The sequence below is a fragment of the Odocoileus virginianus genome, chromosome 2, assembly GCF_023699985.2.
Source record: "Odocoileus virginianus isolate 20LAN1187 ecotype Illinois chromosome 2, Ovbor_1.2, whole genome shotgun sequence".
NCBI lineage: Eukaryota > Metazoa > Chordata > Mammalia > Artiodactyla > Cervidae > Odocoileus > Odocoileus virginianus.
In genome coordinates, this window is record NC_069675.1 from 18,880,657 (window position 1) to 18,901,695 (window position 21,039).

Consider the following 21,039-nt stretch of genomic DNA (forward strand, 5'->3'; position numbering starts at 1 on the left):
TGGAATTTTACTTTGTAATTTATTTAGAAAACACTCATTTTCTTTGCCTTTTAATTTTTTGAGTGGTTTTTGGCCTCTTTCTGAAATTTTTCTTCCTCTTGATGATGCTTTTCACATCTCTGTTGTGTAACCAGTCATCACGTTCAGCCTCCCATCTAAGCTGTTTGAGACCTTTGAGGGGGGAGAAGAGAGATGAGCACGCTGTAGATTCTTAGGGCCTCCAGAGGACATCGTGAGGAACAGCAGCTTCCAGTCTGCCGTGGCCTACGGTCACTTCCCATCTGTTCCACAAACCCCTGCTTGTTCTGAGGGACAGCAGCTTCCAGTCTGCTGTGGCCTATGGTCACTTCCCATCTGTTCCACAAACCCCTGCTTGTTCTGAGGGACAGCAGCTTCCAGTCTGCCGTGGCCTACGGTCATGTCCCATCTGTTCCACAAACCCCTGCTTGTCCGTTGCTTTCCTTCTGTATTTATCATCAAAGATTTACTTACAAATACAACTAGGACAGGAAAGGAACAAATGCTCTAAAGATTGTCTTTTCCCCAAGCACTTACTGGTGAAAGAAGAGCAGCCAGTTAACTATCAATATCAGAAATAATTAAAAGCTGTATAAAATATTTATAAAGTTACTTAGCAAATTTATACTACATAAAAATAGCCTGCCTCCATTAAAAAAAAAATAATTTTTGTAGGCTATAGTCTTTTTTGCTGTACTTTTTAATCCCACAGGCTCTGCAGACAGAGGTGAAAAAGTCATTCCTTCCAGTTTGTAAGGAATCATTTTTCCCTTCTAACTCTCAAAAGGTCCTCCAAAAATATTTAGATCTTCAGAAATTATAACTTAAGACTATTTTAAAACCTCAATAAAAATTCAAGTTACTTACTTGCATTATCTTTGTTAGCCATGGCATTCATGCCAATGTTATCAAACTTGGATCCCATATTTTCATCCAACAGGTGGCCAAACTTAAAAAGAAGTTGGGGGGGTGGGGTGGCGGGAAGTAAATTTATTAGAGAACTTAAAAAACAACATAGAACAGCTAAGTGCTTAAAACAATACATTAGTCTTACCTCTTCAGCAGATACAAATACGTTGGAGTCATCAAAGTTTCTTTTCTTTTTTTTTCTCGGTCCTAAAAAAAAGTATAAACCTACATTATTACATTGTAAATCCAATAATTTTGTAGAAATAAGATCTTCAACATAGTTTTGTTAATATATATTTATTTGGCTTAAAACACACAGCTGTAATTATCTTCCTTAAGCATCACTAGGCAGCTGGCATTTAAAGACAGAAAAATAACTTGAGTTAGTATACAGTATTTTTTTTTAAGTTAATATCCCAATAGAACTGTTCAGGTGACAATAATGTCTTCTTGTCTTTCAGATTTGACCATCAATCAAAGTTTGCTCTATTTCAAAGTATCTGGCAAGATTAAAATTCTGAAATTGACACAGATATATTTTAAATATTTAAGGTTAACTGTAAATTCTAATTAAGTCAGAGGTTCTGTTCCTTGGAGTAACTGTGAAGAAGTGATGGAGGGTTTGTTTATTGTGTTATGACTAGAGTTTTTTTTATTACTTGAAATAAAGCGGTTCTTTAAAAAAACCTCCCCTATAATTCTAAATATATAAACCTTTCAACACAGAAGAAATAATAAAACATTTTTAACATTTGTTACATTTTTTCATTTCCATTACAGTTTATTACAATCTACTGAATATATGGTACTCCGCTGTCCAGTAGGACCTTGTTTCTCCTTATTTACCCCCCACTTCTTTCCTCTTTGGTAGCCAGTAGTTTGTTTTCTATGTCTGTGAGTCTGTTTTTTAAATAAGTTCATTAATACTTATTACATTTTAACTCACATTTAAAATAATTATCTAAAACTACATTAATTAAAAGTATTGCTTTTACCCATTTTCACTTTACCTGAAACAGTATTCAAACTCTATTATCAATGTTTCTGGTACCACAAGAGCCGCTTAAAAATGCCTGGTGCCCATTTGCAGTCATATGCTCCCTTCCATGGAAGGCTCCGCTTTTTCTGGCTCTTTCATATAAATGGGATCATGTGGGATGTGGTTTTCAGCCTCTTTTACTGAGTGTAACTTTTTTTTCCTGGCTGTGCTGTGTAGCTTGCGGTAGTTTCCCGAGCAGGGACTAAACCCAGGCCCCTGGTAGTGAAAGCCTGAGTCCTAACTACTGGACCGCCAGGGAATTCCCAGCAAAACATTTTTGAGGCTCATTCACCTTATAGTATTTATCAATATTTCATGCCATTTTATTGCTGAACATTATTTATGGGCTTCTTCTATTTTTTGCTTGTATATTCAACAGACATTTGGTTGTTCCTACTTTTTGGCTATTATGAATATTGCTGCTATGAACAGTCATGTACATGTCTTTGCATGGATATACCAGAACCATTTTTTCTAAGTTTCTAGAGCATTTCATCTTCCAAGGTGAAATGTGTATTATTTCAGAATTGTGCATAATGCTATTTTTCTCCTAAGCTAAAATTTCCACTTGTATACTATCAGGAAAGGTCTTGGTTTTCATTCATCGTACAGGCATATATCTAAAACTTTAATTAGCAAGTACTTCTGCTGAACTGCTTCCTTCAGGTTTATTCTTTTTTTTCTAAAGATTTGTTTATTCTTAAGAATAGCCAACATTAGCAAATGTAGGGTGAATTCCCCCACACTCATCAATTCATCTGTTTGCTGCTTCTTTCCTTTTTAAATCCCTTTCTTTCTTTTTAAAAAAATCAGTTCTGTCACACATCCTTTAATCTGTATCCAAAACTATTACCCACTGAGATTTGATGTCTTTTCAGGCTAATATCTTCTGAAATGGCACTTTATTAAAAATAAGGTCAATGAGAGAGCATCTTTTAATACAACAGGCTCAGTAGGATTTAAAGCAACATCTTTTCTGAGAGATTCTGAGGAAAACTGCCTTATGGGCATATGCTACTATTAAAAGTGTGACCTTCTATCAGTCAATGAAAGACAAAATTTGAATGGTAACATGTTATGATGTAAGTATGCATCAGGCAAATCTAAGAGAACTGTGATGTTAGTAGTATTTAAACTTTGTAGGCATCAATGTCTCGAAGGGACTACTACCCACCCAGAGGGATTGCTGATATTTACTGTCAAAAGTTTTGTATTATTTAATTTTAACAAAATATTGTCAAGTGTTTTAAACTTTGCAGGTCTATTTTTATTCATTAGCATTTATAGCTGACCCTTGAAAAATGTGTAAGTTAGGGGCACCAACCTCTGTGCAGCCAAAACAGGAATATAACTTTACAGTCAGCCTTCCGCATCCTCAGATTCAACCAACTGAGGACCATGTAGTACTGAGGTATGTGTTTATTGGGGGGGAAAAAAAAATCCCTGTACCAGCAGACCCATTCAGTTTAAACCCATGTTACTTAAGGGTCAAATGTACCATGTACTAGTAAGCAGAAATAAAGAGGCATTATAAACAAAGTTTTTGTTTTGTTTTTTTAAAGGTAGGTGTGTGTGAATTCATCCACAAATTAAGGAATAAAATATTTGTATTTATTATAGTGCTTTCTACAATTTTATAAAAAAATATTATCACCTGATATATATAGTGCTTTTTTCCTTTTATTAGTACCATAGAAGTATTACACTAAAAGGCATAATCTGTTAGGATATACTTTAAAAAATATTAACAGAACAAATTAGCAGAAATAAAAACTCTCATTTTACATATTTTTGAGATCAGAATCATTTTGTCATGGCAGCTCTCATTAAAAAAAGAAAATGGCGTTAATAAAGAGCATGGGTTTTTAAACAGATGGATCAGATGGGAAGGTAAGAGTTGATAAAAGGAAAAATGCAACAGGTGTCTATGAAAATCCCAGGCTTACGTTATTAAAGGTTTAAACATTCATGAAAAGATGATCCAGGGGTATTTAAATGAGAGGAGTGAATTCAGGAAAGAAAATAATTGGAGAATGTGAAAAACAACAATATATATTAAAAATTCATAAAACTTATTACCCAATAGAAAAGTTAATTTCCCAAAAATGATAATGAATGCTAGCTTTCACATTCAGTGCTTACGTTTAAAAGAGACTATATACATTTTCTTACCTTGAAATGACCCAGCAAAGTCAAAATCATTTGCACCTTTTCTCTTGTTTTTCTTATTATTGACTTTGAGTCTGACTTCATCATCAAGTTCTGTTACCAAAAACAAAAACATAAAACCCTGTTGTTATTAAGCAATTTAAAAAAACTGCTGCAGAACTACTGTGATGAATATAGATGAACTTTAACATTATTGCAAATTATCAATCCAGTTTTTAAAAGGCAGTATAACATAACAGGTCAAGAGGAATAGCACAGACAGTCTCAATAGTGATTAAAATAGAAGTCCAAAACAGAACTCAGCTGCTTAAAAACCCAAAAACTTCAGTGTCAGGTGAGATGGGAAGATCTTTAAATTTTTGGCTGATTTAAGTATAAATCTGAATATGAGATAATATTAAAAAACCTTTTAAGAGAAAAACTAGCCTCTGCTGAGGCAGAAAGTTTGTTTAAAGGTTTACCTGGAATGGCCTCATTCTCATCATCTAACACATCCATGAACGTTCCTCCATCTTCTTCAATTTCAGTGAATTCTTCATTCATACTTCCTAACGAAACTTCATCATCATCCAAATTATCAAGGTCGTCATCTTCTGAATCTTCATCTTCTGAGTCATCCTTAGCTCCTTTTGCTTTCTTCTTCACGTTGCTGAAGAAAAATAACAATTTGTAATGTAAATGAGGACTCTGTTTTCTAAAGTATGTTTTGATGACCAGCAGGATGTCAGGCTATTAACAGAATTCAAAGGAGAGCTACAGACATCCTCAGAGCCTTTATTTAACATACTAACAAGCATTATAAAAGTCCAAAAATGAAAAGTACTATATTTATTTCCCAAAATTCAATGTCTTTCTCCTATATAACACATAGTCCTGTGCTCCACTATTCTGAAAGGCAGTAATTTGAGAAACGCTGGGAAAAAAAGTTTAAAAAAAATTTTTTAAGAAAAGTGTATTACCTAGCGAAATCAAGGTCATCCGTTCCAGGGGTGAAGCAATTATCATCTTCAAATGTGTCTGCCAGAGAGCAATATACAAATTTTGAGATACAGCAAGAAATAACAAATATGACATGTCTTATACCAAAATCAACACATATGACTGTTGTTTGGGATAAGTAAACACCAAAATGATATACATCTGACACGGCAGGTATTTTATTAATCTACACAAATCTATGTACTATGCTGGCCTTAAATTAAATCCCTAAACTAAATGTGTTCTGGTTAATTTTAGCTTCTTTCTACAGTTCTTTTATGCAATGAGGGAAAATGTCACATAAAAGAGTATTTAGCAATTGCAGTCCTTTTTACTCCATTAGAACTGTTTTAAGTGCTTATTTTTAGTAGGTGTGATATAACATGCAACAAGTTAGCTCAATGTAAACTTTTCTAATTTCCCAATTTTTGCTTCAGTCTAAATTTCAATAAAAATTTTCAAGCTCTGTGGATTATAAAGGTAAACAAATTACCAATCATCTTTTCAAATTCCTCATCGTCCACATCTTCTATACTTTCTTCATCTTCATTCCGCTTTTGTTTCACTTTAACACTAGCAACTTTTTTATAATACCTAAAATAAAATGCATGTTATACATTGATATTTGATGATTTTATATTTATCATTATTTATATTTATGATGTTCTACAATCATCAAAAGGCTTACGGTCAATGCCACAAACAAGTGTAAAAGCTGTCAATTCAGCTGGCATATAAATGACTAAAATTTGTATTAGAAAAAAGTTTTAAATTCAAAACAGTTGGAAACTTTTGAAATGTGAAGGATAATAAATTTCAGTGATTTAGGCTTGGTTCTTTATAAAAACACCGTAAGTCATCTTAATTAAATGGCACAGTAAAAAGTTGTTTTAGTATCAACGCTAAATGTGCACCATTTTATTCTAATGTTAGAAACTGGCTCTAAATAACCTCTAATCTCAATATTTTATCAGTTCAACCTATTCTTCTATCAGGTATAATGAAACTTAGCATTCTGCCGATGGGATCATACCCTCAAAATTCTTTACACAAAATGTTTTTAAAAAGCAAATCAAATCAAACCAAACCAATCACCCAGATTAGATAACAGTTCCTTTACTATTATTACAAGGCATTAGTAGTAATACTCTTAATAGTAGATTTAGGACTTATTTCCATAGTGCAAAAGTCACTTCACTGGTGTATGACTCTTTGTGAGCCTATGGATGTAACCCCTCCAGGCTCCTCTGTCCATGGGATTCTCTAGCCAAGAATACTGGAGTGGGTTGCCATGGCCTCCTCCAAGGGATCTTCCCAACCCAGGGATAGAACCCGTGTTTCTTACATCTCTGGCATTAGCAGGCAGGTTCTCTACCACTAGCACCACCTGGGAAGCCCTATCACCACAGTAGTGCAATGAATTTTGCTAATTCTACTTAGAGCCATGTTTTAGACAAATAACTTACGAGTTATTTATCATTATATTAGATTGATACAGATTTAAGCCTCTAAGAAAACTACTATACTAAAAAAAAAAAAACTGAAGATTAAATTTCACAAGATTCTTAAAATTTATGCTAAATTGTTAAAAAACAAAACCTTCAAATTTATTTGTTTTAGTTTCATTTAGATATCTTAACATTTAGCAAACTGAACATTTCTAAACTCCCCTAACAAAAATGGACTGACATATCCTTCAATTTGTCCAAGACATGCCTATGTTAACATTTATGGAATCTAAAAATTTTAAATTTAACAGCTCTTCAAATGAACCAGTGAACCAGTATATTACATATATTACCTGTAGAAAAACACTTCATCTACTGGTATTTGGCTTTCTTCTTTTGCAAGGAACTCCTTACTGTTAACTATGAAAACAAGTTAAAAATTTTAAGTAATTCTTCTTATGTTCTTCAAGCTTTTAAGACTAAGTACAGAATATCTATAAATCTAAAGTCTCAAAACGTAAGGAAGTTGGAAAGATGGCATCTTATAATGTGAAGAACAGTCTCGAAAAGTCTTCGTGGAGGAAACCCAACATCTGAGATTTTATCGGCTACGATCATTTGTAACCAGCAGTGGATCACCAGTGAAAGAGCAGGGTTCTCCTGTCCTCCCACTGCACCCGGGATCCAAACTTCCCAAGAGAAAAAAAAAATTCATCATCACTTATAGTGTTTCCTCATCAGCATAAAAATTTTCAGAATCATCTTGATTAAAAAGGGTATTTGGCTTCTCTAATTCCAACCCTAACTTTGGGTAAGTCTTTTTATGTCTCTGGACCTCTGTGAGATAAGACAATTAAAATTAAATGATTTATAAGTTGTAACTGAATCTTAGACTCTGAACAAGAAGGAACTGGGATCTAGTATGTAAATAAATGCCTGCTGTGAATACAAAGAGAATTAGATGCATAAGATGAGTACTAAATACCTGTAGAAATAAGTTTAAAATAACGTTCAGTGACAAAAATCTGTTGTAGCTATTCTGCCAAGCCCATATTAGAGAGCTTAAGATGGTGTGAACTGTAAAAGATAATTATATATGGGGGTGGGGTTGGTGTTGGTGACAGAGCTATAGCTTTACCTATGGATGATACAAGAATGGCAAATTGTAAATTGTTAAAAGACTGGTGATGGTCACAGGGGTGGGGTGGGGTGGGGTGGGGTGGGCAGGGGGGGAGAATCCATCATACCACTAGTGTGTATACTCTGGATATGTCTGAAATGTTTTGTAATTTAAAAGAAAAAAGGCCCAGTCACAGTAAACTTGAAAATATACACATTCTTGAACACAAAGATGGATATTATCTCTGATGTTTAGGTTTTATTCTGATAAGCAGAGCAAAGAATAACACAATCTGTGTGCTACTAACTTGCACTATTGTCAGTTTCAACTGTCCAGGTTTTATACTTACCAGCAAGACTACGAATATCCTTCATAAAATGTTTTCTTTTTGGCTGCATCACAACACTGTCTGTGTTTTCTGAAATGTAAAATCAAGACAGTGTAATGTAAAACCGAATTATATATGCTCATGTTGTTTATTAAATATCAACAGTGAAAACTGAAAAGTTCATCAAATAGAAGTATACCTTTGCCTTTATGTGGCTTTGGATTTCGATATACAAATCGATCCAAGAATCTCATTAGTGTGAAATCCTGCAGTGGATCCCCTGAGTACTCAATATAATTTCCCTGAAAGATGAGGGGAGGGAATTAAGAACTTAACTTGAAATATATAACACACACACACACACACACACACACACACACACACACACACAGAAGAAACAGGAAAAACACAAGCATCTACTACACTGCTTCAAAGGCACAAATGTGCAATAAAATACCCTTCAAACATCCTTCTCATGCACATTATTCTTTCCTTGAAGAAATTAAGCACACACTCATACATATTCTATAATGCACTGCTGATTTTGTGAAGAGGCAAACAGTATTAATACTGCAGGTTATCTAACCATTAACCAGGAATCAAATGCTGAGTGATAAACATGGCAAAAGGGAAAGGGGAGGGGAGCCTTTCTCCAGGAGCAATAAATAATCAGGATGTAATAAATAACTGTTGTGGTTCTATAATATCCATGCATTCCCACTCATCTCAGAGTGGGAGCAATTATCTGTTGCTCTGTATCAAACAAGTCACTGCTCCTTTACAACAGCAGAAAAACATACACAATTCTACCGAGCAGTCACTGACTACTTCAGACAGGATTACTTACTTTCTTTAATTTCTTGTCTTCTGAATATTTGAGACTTACCTGAAGAATAGTCTTTGCAAAAAGGGCCACAGAAGGATGAAAATGCTCAGATAGCTGGAAAGAAACATGTGAAATAAGGTCAACTCCTACCCAAACTGCAGGTTACTTAAGAAAATCCCCCAAACTGAAACTGAAGCGAATACATCAAAAGAGTGATTCTCAAAATCTGGTCTCAGGAACACTTTGTATACTTAAAAATCAAGGACCTCAAGAGCTTCTGTGATTTAAGTGGGACATATCTACTGATACTTACTTTATTAGAAATTACAACAGAAAAAAATCTGAACACTTACAGTTCATTTAAAATTAATAAACCTATTACATATTAATATAAATAACAACATGTAGAATGAAAAGTAACTTTTTCAAAACAAATGAACATTAATGGTAAGAGTAGCATTATTTTACAGCTTTGCAAATCTAATGTCTGGTTTAAAAGAAGACAGCAGATTCTCATATCTATTTCTGTATTCCTTATTATTTTAGCTGAAGTGTGTTTAGGAAATTTGGCCTCACACAGATATACAGTTGGAAAAAAATGGGGGATTAACCAATAGTCTTTCACATAAATGTGGATTTTTTTCCTTTGATACTATACCAAAGATGAGCTGCAATATGGAGTCTAAAACCCTATCAACTTTTGGTATTTGCTACTTAAAATTAACTGGTCTAGAGTGAATGAATCTTTTATCCACGCTTGACTTGTAACACTGTGCACTGGTCATTTATAAAATACTGATTTTGTGAATTATGCAATTGCTTCAAAATGCTGGTGACATTTAATTAAACATCACAAAAACCATAGTATCACCATGGATTTCATTAGAAAAGATACCAAGAAACTGTTAAGCTTAAGATGGTGGTTATAGGAGTTCTAAAATTTTAACCAAAGCTTGAATTTCATCATTGACAACAGATACTGTCAGCTGTTTCATTTGAAGTAAAAGATTTACTTCATTCATTTTCAAGAAAGTATCTCCCAAATACAAAAGTGTGAATGACCAGTCTGTCTGTCAGCCAGTCTTTCATGGAAAAAGTAGCCAGCTGCATTTCCAACAACTATACAGGCACTTCTTGAGATGTGAGAAAACTCATATTCAGGTACTTTGGGGTTAAGATAATAAAATCAACAATTTTCCTTGCTTCATCATACTTATGTGATACTGGCTTTCCCCCTCCCTTTCAAGTATATGGCAATGAAGAATATAATGGCCATGAGTACAGCTTGGTACTACTGTTTTTATTTCTGCTAAAGTCACCAGCAGTTTAACCATCACTTAATTCCACCAGTGCACCATCAACAGTGACAAAGGCAAATAATATCTTGGTATCACTTTCAAAGTAGTTGTGACCTTTCAGATTCACTAACAAGGTGTCAGGGACCCACAGGAGTCTGCATAGGAAGACACTTGTGTTGGCGAAACCCCAGAAAAAGGTTATTAGGAATGAGTTCCTCTTACACGTTTATAAGGTAACTTTGCTTGCAAACAGTTCTACTACCACAAAATTTTTCAGAGATACCCAACTGCTGTAATATGGTCGCTAAGTTGTGTCCAACTCTGTGATCCCACGGACTGTAGCCCGTCACTCTCCTCTGTCCATGGAGTCTTCCCAGCCCAGGGATGACCCACATCTCTTGCACTGGCAGGTGGGTTCACCACCAAGCCACCAGCGAAGCCCTGAGGTATCCAATGCATAAAGCAAAACGTATCCATTTTACAGAGCCATTATACACAATAGCATACTTGCAAAAAGCAAAATTTATTTATAGCCATGAATATTATTATTTTGCACGCACTTTAAGATTTTCTACATGTGAATGCAGAAATGTGTAAATTTAATGTTTATTATAGGCAACAGAAATATGGGTTAAAAGGCATTACAGCCAGGTGACATACTTCAAATTGCTTTCTTATGCTGACTAATTTCTAAATAACTCCTCTCTTTACCACTTACAAGAAAAATGGAAAAGAGACTATTAAATCCACAGGGGCAAACATATGGCACAGATGAATTAAGAGACAATTTGGAATTATTTTACCTTTTTGAGTTCCCAAAGACTTGTATTTTCAGCTCCACAGTACAAAGGGTTTCTACTGAATGGATCATATGTGTTTAACCGTTTGCCACCTGCAAACAAAAACAGAGTATTTCTCAAATGCTCTACTCCTAGCCCCAGAGGTCACTAACCCACCAGGATTAACGCTGTCACCAACAGCACTCTTAGTCAACTGGGCATCCTACCTGGATCAAAAACTCCAAGCCCACCAGAACCAGTACCTACGGTAGCATCTGCTTTTGAATAAACCAGGCAGCATGTTTACCCCAACTACTAAAAGCTCCCCTTCCCATTTCTTTTAGGTCAATTAGATCCTAAGTGTTAAGATGACAAAGGACCTGAAGATGAAACAGGTCTAAATTCTTTTGGAACTTTAGAGTGCAGTGAATATTTGTCAATAAATTACTCCTGAAGTAAGTCTCACTTGGAACAGGTTTCATACTATCTTCTTCATGTTTTCAGCAACTCTGCATTACACAATTTACAACAAGGAACCTTTAGAACACAGAAGGAACTGTCCACTTCACAATGTATATACTTGTCATCCTCCTAAAGGATTATTCCCAGGTTAGCCCTCCGGTGGATTCTTTAAAAACAACCTTCCTGGTGGCTACCATACTTTTCTTGTACACTTTACAGGCTAACTAAGGTTCAGACAGGTGAATTACTCTGACCAAGAGTTCCAGAAGTTGGAAGAAATGGGTCTGGCAACTTTTCTAAATATGTATTTTAACCGAAGGATACTTACTTTACAATCTTGTGGTGGTTTCCGTTACACATGACATAAATCAGCCATGGGTGCACATGTGTTCATGCATGTGCTGAACCCCCCTCCTCCCTCCCTCCCAACCCCATCCCTCTGGGTCGTCCCAGAGCACTGGTTTTGAGTGCCCTGCTTCATGCATCAAACTTGCACTGGTCATCTATTTTACATATGGTAATATACATGTTTCAGTGCTATTCTCTCATATCATCCCACCCTCACCTTCTCCTACACAGTCCAAAAGACTGTTCTTTCGCTGCTCTGTATATAGGGTCATTGTTACCATCTTTCTAAATTCCATACATATGCGTTAATACACTGTATTGGTGTTTCTCTATCTGACTTATGTCACTCTGTATAATAGGTTCCAGTTTCATCCACCTCATTAGAACTGACTCAAATGTGTTCTTTTTTATAGCTGACTAACACTCCACTGTTAATACTTCCTTATCCATTCATTTGCCGATGGACGTCTAGATTGCTTCCATGTCCCAGCTATTGTAAACAGCTGGCACCTTTCTTGATCCTCAAGGCTAGTGTTTTTCTTTTAGCCTTAAATGAAGAGTCTGCATTTCTACAATTTCTTTTGGCTCTAATATTCTATTAATAGATTCAATTCAGTTGATGTGTGTATGGAACTCCTAAGTTTCTATTTGAGTTGGCCAAAAGGTTCCTTCCACTTTTTCTGCAGCATTGTATGGAAAAACTCAAAGGAACTTTTTGGCCAACCCAATATACCAAAAAGAGTTTTCAATTCTCAAACATTACTTTAAGGAACTACAGAGCATAAATATGATGCTTAAATAAAATAACCACAAGTTTTATACTTGTGTGTGTTAGTCGCTCAGTCGTGTCTGACTCTTTGCGACCCAATGGACTGTAGCCCCCCAGGCTCTTTTGTCCATGGGATTCTCCAGGCGAGAATACTGAAGTGGGTTACCATTTCCTTCTCCAATTATACTTCATAATATATAACAAATACTTTTGTTTATAAGTCAAACTTTTGTATATACATGTGTTGTTTTCATATATGTTCCATGTAGGAAACCTTTACATGTACAGATAAAGATCAAGAAACTAAACTCGTTCAAAGGTATAAACTGACTACAGCTGAAGAAAGAGATCTATTGTGCATTTAACATGACCACAGTTTTCTCGCTAAATCTTCACAACTCTAAAAGGTATCTGCTTTAATTTCTAAGATTTAAATTATTTAAAAATATGTACTTATTATCTGTGGTTTAGATGCTAAGTTGTGTCCGACTCCTGCAACCCTATGGACTGTAGTCTGCCAGGCTCCTTTTTCTGTGGGATTCTCCAGGCAAGAACACTAGGGTGGGTTGCCATTTCCTTCTCCAGGGGATCTTCCCAAACCAGGAATCAAACCTGGGTCTCCTGCATTGCAGGCAGACTCATTACTGAGTAAGCTACTTCTTATCTGTAGTACTGTTCATAAGTAAATCAATGATTCATTATGTTAAAAATTTTAGTTCTAAGATCCTATATGTACCTAGTGATGAGAGCTCCCATCTAAAAGAAAACAATATTGAGAACTTCTGAAGTGCATACTGTTAATTTCTATTAAGATCAAAGGGAAACTCAAAGATTCAAAAAAAAATTTAAAGATTTTAGAAACTCACCTTTTAAATTATCAAAGTGCACCCACGAAGCAGACTCTACCTTTCTGGTTCCCACATGACTTTCAGACTCAGTTTCTTCCATCTCAGCTTTTTTCACGGTATCTGTTTCTGTTTCTTTATCTGCATCAGTGAATTTTTCTGCTTCTTCATCATCTGCTATGTCAATAAAATTTTCTTCCTCATCAGACTCCTTAAAAAAATGGTTTAATGAATCTGGTTTAATCAACTGGAAATCCATATTCAATTATCTGAGGTGGTTTTGAAGAAGACTTGCTTACTGCAATTCTGATGAAACATGAAAGTTCCAAAAATGAAATTTAGATGAGAGGAGACCATATTCTTATTGCTAAATGGAATAAAGTTTTGAATCAAGAATCCATGGGACTTTGAAAGCATTCAGCCCTCAAATAAATTTTTGACTTGTTATAAATAAACAGCCTATAAGGCAGGTGATATTAAGTCCATTTCACAACTGAGGAGACAGATTTAAGAGATCTACTAGTTCTAAATCCTCTATGCTGTTGTTGTTCAGTGGCTAAGTCCTGTCCAACTCTTCGCAACTCCACTGACTGCAGCATGCCAAGCTTCCCTGTCCTTCATTATCTCCCAGAGTTTGGTCAAACTCATGTCCATTGAGTCAGTGATGCGATCTAACCATCTTATCCTCTGTTGCCCCGTTCTCCTCCTGCCATCAATCTTTCACAGCATCACAGAAGCCCACTTTATGGTATTTTATTACCAGGAAAGGGTCAAGCAATATGCCCACCTACTTAACTGCATACCAGTTAACTAAAATCCAGGTCAGTCTGATTCCAGGACTCACACTCTACATACTCCAGAGAACTGAGTATGTATGTTACTGTCATCAAAGCAAAGAAAAATACCAAATATAGTTCAGAACCCACTTGATTTAAAAAGCAGTTGTAAAATATACCAGATGATCATCCAGTTGACTTCTTAAACCTGGTTTTGCTTTAAGGATCTCAGACACAAGATACAAAGCTCCACATATAAATGGTGGCATCTGTTCACAAGTGACTTGAAGTAACCTCTTCACAAAAGCCTTCACCCTCCGCAACACAATGTCAGCTTTCAGAGACTTGTAGACAAGGTTAAGAAACATGGCTTGCTTAGAACACAACATCAATCCCGGATCCAGCATCTTCCTGCAAAACAGAAACAAGATAACGTTTATTTATAAAACATCCCCAAACCCAGTGACTATTAAATATCTTTATCTTAGTTAGGGATAGAAACAGCAGCCCACTCCAGTATTCTTGCCTGGAAAATCCCATGAACAGAGGACACTGGTAGTCTACAGCTCACGGGGTTGCAAAGAGTCGGGCATGACTGAGTGATTCACTTTCACTTTCCCACTTATTTTAGAATAAGAGATCATTTCTGTCCTAAGAAGTAAGATGGAAGTGAATAACCAGAACAGAAAGAATGATGATATTACCAGAGGGAAAAAATCCACAGGAGCAAGAAACTTTTTTTGGGTTTCTTCTCTCTTTTCCAAGTGGTTTTCCATTCTCTAGACCAACAGGGTACATCCCTAACAGTATACTTTTCATACAGATACAGAACTGTTCATGGAAGGCTAATCCAAAACCAAACAATGAAAACTGTGAACTAGACCAGGGTTCTTATCCTTGCATCACTACCTACTAGCTGGGTGACCAGAGGCTGCCTCCACACTGTTCTGTGAAGACCATACATGCATAGTAGAAAACTGAATTGTGAGTCTCTCTAGTTGAATGTACTAACTGTATAAATCCTTCCTATACACACCATTCCCTCTGCCCAGAATGCTCTTCTCCAACTGTCTGCACATCCAGATTCCTTCATTATTCTTGGTCCCGTGTTTATGTTCTTTATAGTTTAACACATTTTGTTGCCTTTCTTTTCCCCTCAAAAGTCCAATGGAACAGGGACTGTGCCTGTTATTCACTGCTGTAACCCTACTACCTTGCACTTAATAAGCACTCAAATGTTTGTTGAATGAACAAATGGTTCATGATGTGGTAAGTGGTTGTTCAATATATCTTGTAACCACAGATTGCTCAGTGTCTCACTAGGAATACAATCCAATTTTGGACAACTCATTTTTGCCAGAAAACAAACACCTTCTTTATCCACAGCTGAAATCGAATGTGTAATTTCCAACTATTAATTTTACTACTGCCTTCTGATGCAACACAAGCAATGAGCAAAAATAAACTAGCGGAACCACATCAAAGTAAAACACTTTTTCACAGAAAAGGAAACCATCAACAAATTGAAAGGGCAACCTATGGAATGGGAAGAAATATTTGCAAACCATGTATCTGATAAAGTAGTAGTATTAGTTGCTCAGTCGTGTCTAACTCTTTGAGACCCCATGGACTGTAGTCTGCCAGGCTCCTCTGTCTATGGGATTCTTCAGGCAAGAATACTGGAGTGGATTGCCATTCCCTTCTCCAGAGGATCTTCCCGACCCAGGGATCAAACCCTGGGCTCTGCATTGCAGGCACATTCTTTACCGTCTGAGCCACCAGGAAGATCCAATCTCTGATAAAGAGTTAATATAAAAAACACGTAAGGAACCTCATGTAATTTAACAGCAAAAAACTCCCAAGAAACCCAACTAAAAAATGGGCAAAGGATCTGAACAGACATTTTTCCAAAGAAGACATACAAATGGCCAAAAGGTACATGAAACAGGTGCTCAACACCACTAACCATCAGGGTAATCAAAACCACATTGAGATACCAACTCACACCCTTTAGGATGGCTATTATAAAAAAGGCAAGAGATAACATTGAAAAGGACATGGAAAAAATGGAATCCATATACACTGGTGGTAGGAATATAAATTGGCACAACCATTATGGGAAAGCCATAAGGCAGTTCCTCAACAAATTAAAAATAGAACTACCATATAACCCAGCAACTCCACTTCTGGGCATATACCAAAGGAAATGAAATCAGTCTGTCAAGGGACATCTGCACTCCCATGTTCACTCTATTATTCACAATAGCTGAAGAATGGAAACAACCTGTGTGTGTGTTAGCAGATGAATGGATGAAGAAGATATGTTATATACACACAATGGATTATTATTCAGCCATGAGGAAGAAGGAAGTCCCACTTGTGACATGTATAAACCTGGAGAACATTATGCCTAGTGAAGTAAGTCAGAAAGACAACTACTCTGATTTCATGTATAAGTAGAATCTTAAAAAAATAAAAAATCAAATTCATAGAAAACAGAGAACAGACTGGTAGTTGCCAGGGGTAGGGGGTGGGTAATAGGGAATAGGGAGATGTTGGTCAAAGGGTGCAAACTTCCAGCTTCATGGTGAATATTTAATGATACTGTACTGTAGACTTGAAATTTGCTGAGAATAGATCTTCAGCATTCTAATCCCTCCAAGGAGTAACTATGTAACTACATGATAGTAATGGAGGTGTTAAGGAACTTGAAGATGGTAAACATCACAATGTATACATGTATCAAATCTTCACTGTGTGCTTTAAACATATACAATTTTATGGGTCAATAAATTGATTAAAAACCCACAACAAAGTAACCTAATTATATTTTTACAGCCTTTCAAATACCTGACCCTTTACTATGGCTATTATTTGTCCTTCTTTCCCCCACAGTTTCCGGAGGCTGCTGAACTATTATCTCTCTTTTTTTTTTTTTTCACTTGGGAAGGCTCCATTGTGTTTTTTTTTTTTTTTTTCTTCCTTCCATTTTGAACTATTATCTCATATAACTTTTAAATTCTCTTTTTATCCTGTTTGCTGAATCCTAGAGATGCTCCAATTGGTCTGGACCCCCAGATATTAGGAAACCCAGAATAAACACAATCCTCCAGATATCCACTCCAAAAGCAGAATCATCACTTTTGTTCTAAGCACTGTTATTTTTTTTTTAATAACACCAGAAATGAAAATATTTAACCTTGTGAAGCATATTTTCGTACTCTTCACCTATCTAGTTTTCCCCATTTTGCCAATTCCACAATTCTAGTACCTATTGGTGATATTCTGAGATAGTCAATGTTATTCAAGTAAGTTTTTACTTTTGGCTGTACCACATGGCATGTGGGTACTTCCCTGACCAGGAATGGAACCTGAGGCCCCCTGAATGGAAGTGCAGAGTCCTGATCACTGCATCACCTGAGAATTCCCCAAATAAACTTTGATATTCCACTTTTTTCTCATTTAAATTTTTCAACACTTCCATCCATTCTGCCACTCATTTTTAATAAGTTCCATTACACAGCAATAGAAACATTTGAGAATTTAAAGGCATGTGTCTCCACCATTTGACAGAGAGTATGTTCCTGAAGTTTTTGATAAATTATGTTTCTGTAAACTAAATCATTTCTTCATTTCTTTTATCCCCCAATTAAGAGCAGGGAATTTTTATTTAAAGTATTTTTAATAAAAGCAAGAGAAAATAAATACTTTAAAAAACCCTAAAAGGCCTTTGAAGTAATCCATCTGTGAGATCTCTTGGCAAGCAATAATTTGAAGAGTTTAAGAATGAACTCCTCAGACATGTTAGACCCCTGTGTTCAACACTGAGATGTTAAATGGATATTAGAAAAATAAGTTTTCCAATAGATTTCAAACTTTCCAAAAACTAGAAATTCTTATGACCCTCAAAAGTTGCTAAAGAACCTAACCCTGAAACCTCTACATTTTCAGCCTTGGAAGTCTTTCCAAACTAAAAAATTAAGTATTACTTTAAAATTTAAAAAAATTTTTCATTTCTGGCTGTGCCTCATGTCTTACAGGATCCTAATTCTCCAACCGGAGGTTGAACTTGGGCCACAGCAGTGAAACTGCTGAGACCAAACCATTGGACCAACCAGGGAATTAGGGCTAGAGTACTTAAGACTCTTAAGAATTATGGAAAGAATTCTAAGATCTTTTTTAGTGTATCAGCCCAATCAGTACCATGAAACACCGTGAACTCCAAGTCACTAGGCCTGGATTTGCCACTTAAGTTGACCTCATGCTGTGTGTGTGACCTTGCACAAATTACTGCACCTCACAGACTAGAGAGCTCGTAAAAGGATTAAACTGAAGAAATATAAGTGAGTAATAATGATAGCAGCCAGCACTTATCAAAGCACTGAACTATGTGTTGAGCTGTGTTAAAAGCACAGCATACACTGGCGATTACACGGGTTTACAAATACATTAACTCGCTATGGCTGATTCATGTTGATGTGTGGCAGAAACCAACACTATCCTGTAAAGCGATTATCCTTCAATTAAAAAGTAAATAAATTAAAAAATACATTAACTCATTAATCTTTTTAAAACTTCAGATCTGTCATTGTTTAGCTGTGGGGAAGTTTCATAATCTTCATTAAAAACCCTATGAGATAGGTGCTTTTCATTTTACAGACAAATAAAAGCATAGTACAATGGGATCAATCGTGTTTAGGGCTTTAATGAAAATTAAAGTAACTTGTCCTTTGGACAAACTATAGGACTCAAATCTAGGCTTAGATCTAAGATATTAACCACTATATTATGTTTCTTGCAAGCTGTATGTATGTAAAATTAAAAAATGAATTAGAAATAGTTTGTTGTACTTCAATAGTTCCCAAAAATACAAACTTCAAAATATCTGCCCTGAATGGGTGCACTGCAGGACAGTTGCAAATTCAGTAATTCTAGTACCAAAATCTTAACACTAATATTTTAAAAAATATTCCAAAACTGCAAGGCTCCTCCTCAACCTTCCTAGGTAAAAACTTTGTTTACCGTTTGTCTTCCCAAACATGAATGAAAGTGTTTTAGAGGGAATTTTGTTCAGTGCTATATCCTGAGTTCTTGAATAGTACCCAGCACATAGTTGACACTCAACAATTTCTTGATGAACGAACAAATGGCAGTGTGAAGGACAGGAGAAAAGAAATATAGGATCAAGGATGGGGACTTCTCAAAACAAAAAAATAATAAATGGCATATTCAAAGCATGCTAATACAGATGCCCAACAGGGAACTAAAGATTAAATGACTCAAAAGCTGGTGAAGAACAAGTTACCGAGGAGTGCCAAAAACCCTACTTACTTTCTACTGCCCCCCAGACAGGCAATGCAGTATATTATACCACATTATTTCTCATTCACTATTACAATGCTAAGTACTTACCGATACAATGCTGCATAATATCGATCTGATATCGTCTGCTGAGAATTCATGACTTGGAATAGTAACATTAAAGCCTGCACACTGGTATTAAAATTCACAGCATGAAGCACTTTGAACAGCGTGTCAACCTGCTCCCTCACTTTGTCATCACCAGTCTGGGCATAGGGGTATGCCCTATTCACTCCTGTTAAAAGGGCACTGAGCATTTTTGATTCAATATCTTTTTTCTTGATGCAAGTCCGAAAAAAACAAAAATAAAGAGTTATTAATTTGTTAGCTAGTTCACTTTCTTCATGAGAGAGGACCATTTGATTTAAAAAGCAAATTGCATAATACTGGGCTTTGGCGCTGATATTTGAGCGGAACAGCAGTCTCTCTACTTCACCACATACAACTCCTTTCATGTTGGGATGTTTACAAAGCAGTGTCTCCAACAGATGGGAGGCTTTGGTAGCTATTCTGTTCTGAGGATCTCCCAGTTTATTTACCACCTGCACAAGAAAGGCCTTTTCTTCCTCAGGTTTGTTACAAAGAAGCTCGTGAGCCACCATGAGGGCTGGAGTTTTGGTGGTGACTAATGAATCATGACTTAAAGTTTCTAAGACTTGCACAAATTCAGCCACTAAGTGTTTCAGCTGGTGTTCAAAATACCATAATATGAGTCTTCTGTCTCTGGAGTCCCTGTTGCCACTGGACAACTGCTCTAGTTTGTTGAAAGGGTGCTGGCTGAAAATCCGTAGCTTTCGATTATCTGGCAAAAGGTCTGTAATAAGTAACTCTTTGAAAGTATCCAAAGCCATGAGGCACTGCTGCTTGCTGCCCTTCTTTTTAACAAGGTTCATGAGAGTTTCCACAAACTGGAGTGTGTGAATAGCATCATCCTGAATAAGAAGAATCATGGCTGCCATCCTGTCACCTAGAGTCCCTGATGACACAATCGCCTTCATCCAGGTAGAAGAGGCTCCCTTTTGGTTATTCGTCTTATTTTTGAATAAATTGATTTCATGTTCATACAACTTCTGAGCCAAGGCTTTGTACTTAGACACAACATCCCGAGGCTGGGGTTCCAAACAATATTCATCGCTATACTCCAGATCATACCATTTGCCGCCAGACTTAAGTAACAATGTCTGTCTCTCAAAAAATTCAAAGATGTCCTGTTGCTTATCTTTCTTTGCTTTTGTTATGGCACTGTTCTCATCAGAGTGCTGTTCTGGCCTCTTCTTATTTTTCACCTTACTTTCACTTTCTGCTGTCTTTTGCTTTTTACTATCTACTTTGGAAACTCTTGCTTCCTTCTTGCTGGAATCTTCTTTTTTAGCTGGTTGATCTTCTTCAATTAGGAAAGCTTTTGCGTACTTGGCCAAACTAAGATTCTGAATAAATGCTTCCAATTCACCTTGCTGAAGATCATCAATTGCTCCTTTTTTGCCTCCATCCACAACTTCCTCATTCTCATCCAAAGCGGCCAACATAAGATAATCTTGCTGCATCGAAACAGATAAAAAGTTAAAA

General features: G+C 36.1%; 2 protein-coding genes across 8 annotated transcripts in view; one reads left to right on the forward strand and one right to left on the reverse strand.

Moving 5' to 3' along the window:
• CEBPZOS (CEBPZ opposite strand) overlaps positions 1–1,681 on the forward strand; it is a 36,271-nt gene extending 34,590 nt beyond the window's left edge. For all 6 annotated transcript variants that reach the window (XM_070476870.1, XM_020890032.2, XM_020890033.2 and 3 more), the window contains exon 5: positions 1,389–1,681. The gene's annotated coding sequence lies outside the window, so the exon portion shown is untranslated. The remainder of the gene's footprint in view (positions 1–1,388) is intronic.
• The window catches only part of CEBPZ (CCAAT enhancer binding protein zeta), a 23,385-nt gene continuing 2,346 nt past the window's right edge, over positions 1–21,039 (reverse strand). For both annotated transcript variants that reach the window (XM_020890024.2, XM_020890027.2), the window contains exons 2-16: positions 19,525–21,011; positions 14,292–14,523; positions 13,358–13,547; positions 10,937–11,025; positions 8,896–8,949; positions 8,209–8,311; positions 8,031–8,099; positions 6,915–6,981; positions 5,607–5,707; positions 5,095–5,152; positions 4,597–4,784; positions 4,139–4,228; positions 1,073–1,134; positions 886–967; positions 1–171 (exon numbers count right to left, since the gene is read on the reverse strand). In XM_020890024.2, coding sequence (XP_020745683.2) covers positions 35–171; positions 886–967; positions 1,073–1,134; positions 4,139–4,228; positions 4,597–4,784; positions 5,095–5,152; positions 5,607–5,707; positions 6,915–6,981; positions 8,031–8,099; positions 8,209–8,311; positions 8,896–8,949; positions 10,937–11,025; positions 13,358–13,547; positions 14,292–14,523; positions 19,525–21,011 — 3,009 coding nt within the window. In that variant the 3' untranslated portion in view covers positions 1–34. The remainder of the gene's footprint in view (positions 172–885; positions 968–1,072; positions 1,135–4,138; positions 4,229–4,596; positions 4,785–5,094; positions 5,153–5,606; positions 5,708–6,914; positions 6,982–8,030; positions 8,100–8,208; positions 8,312–8,895; positions 8,950–10,936; positions 11,026–13,357; positions 13,548–14,291; positions 14,524–19,524; positions 21,012–21,039) is intronic.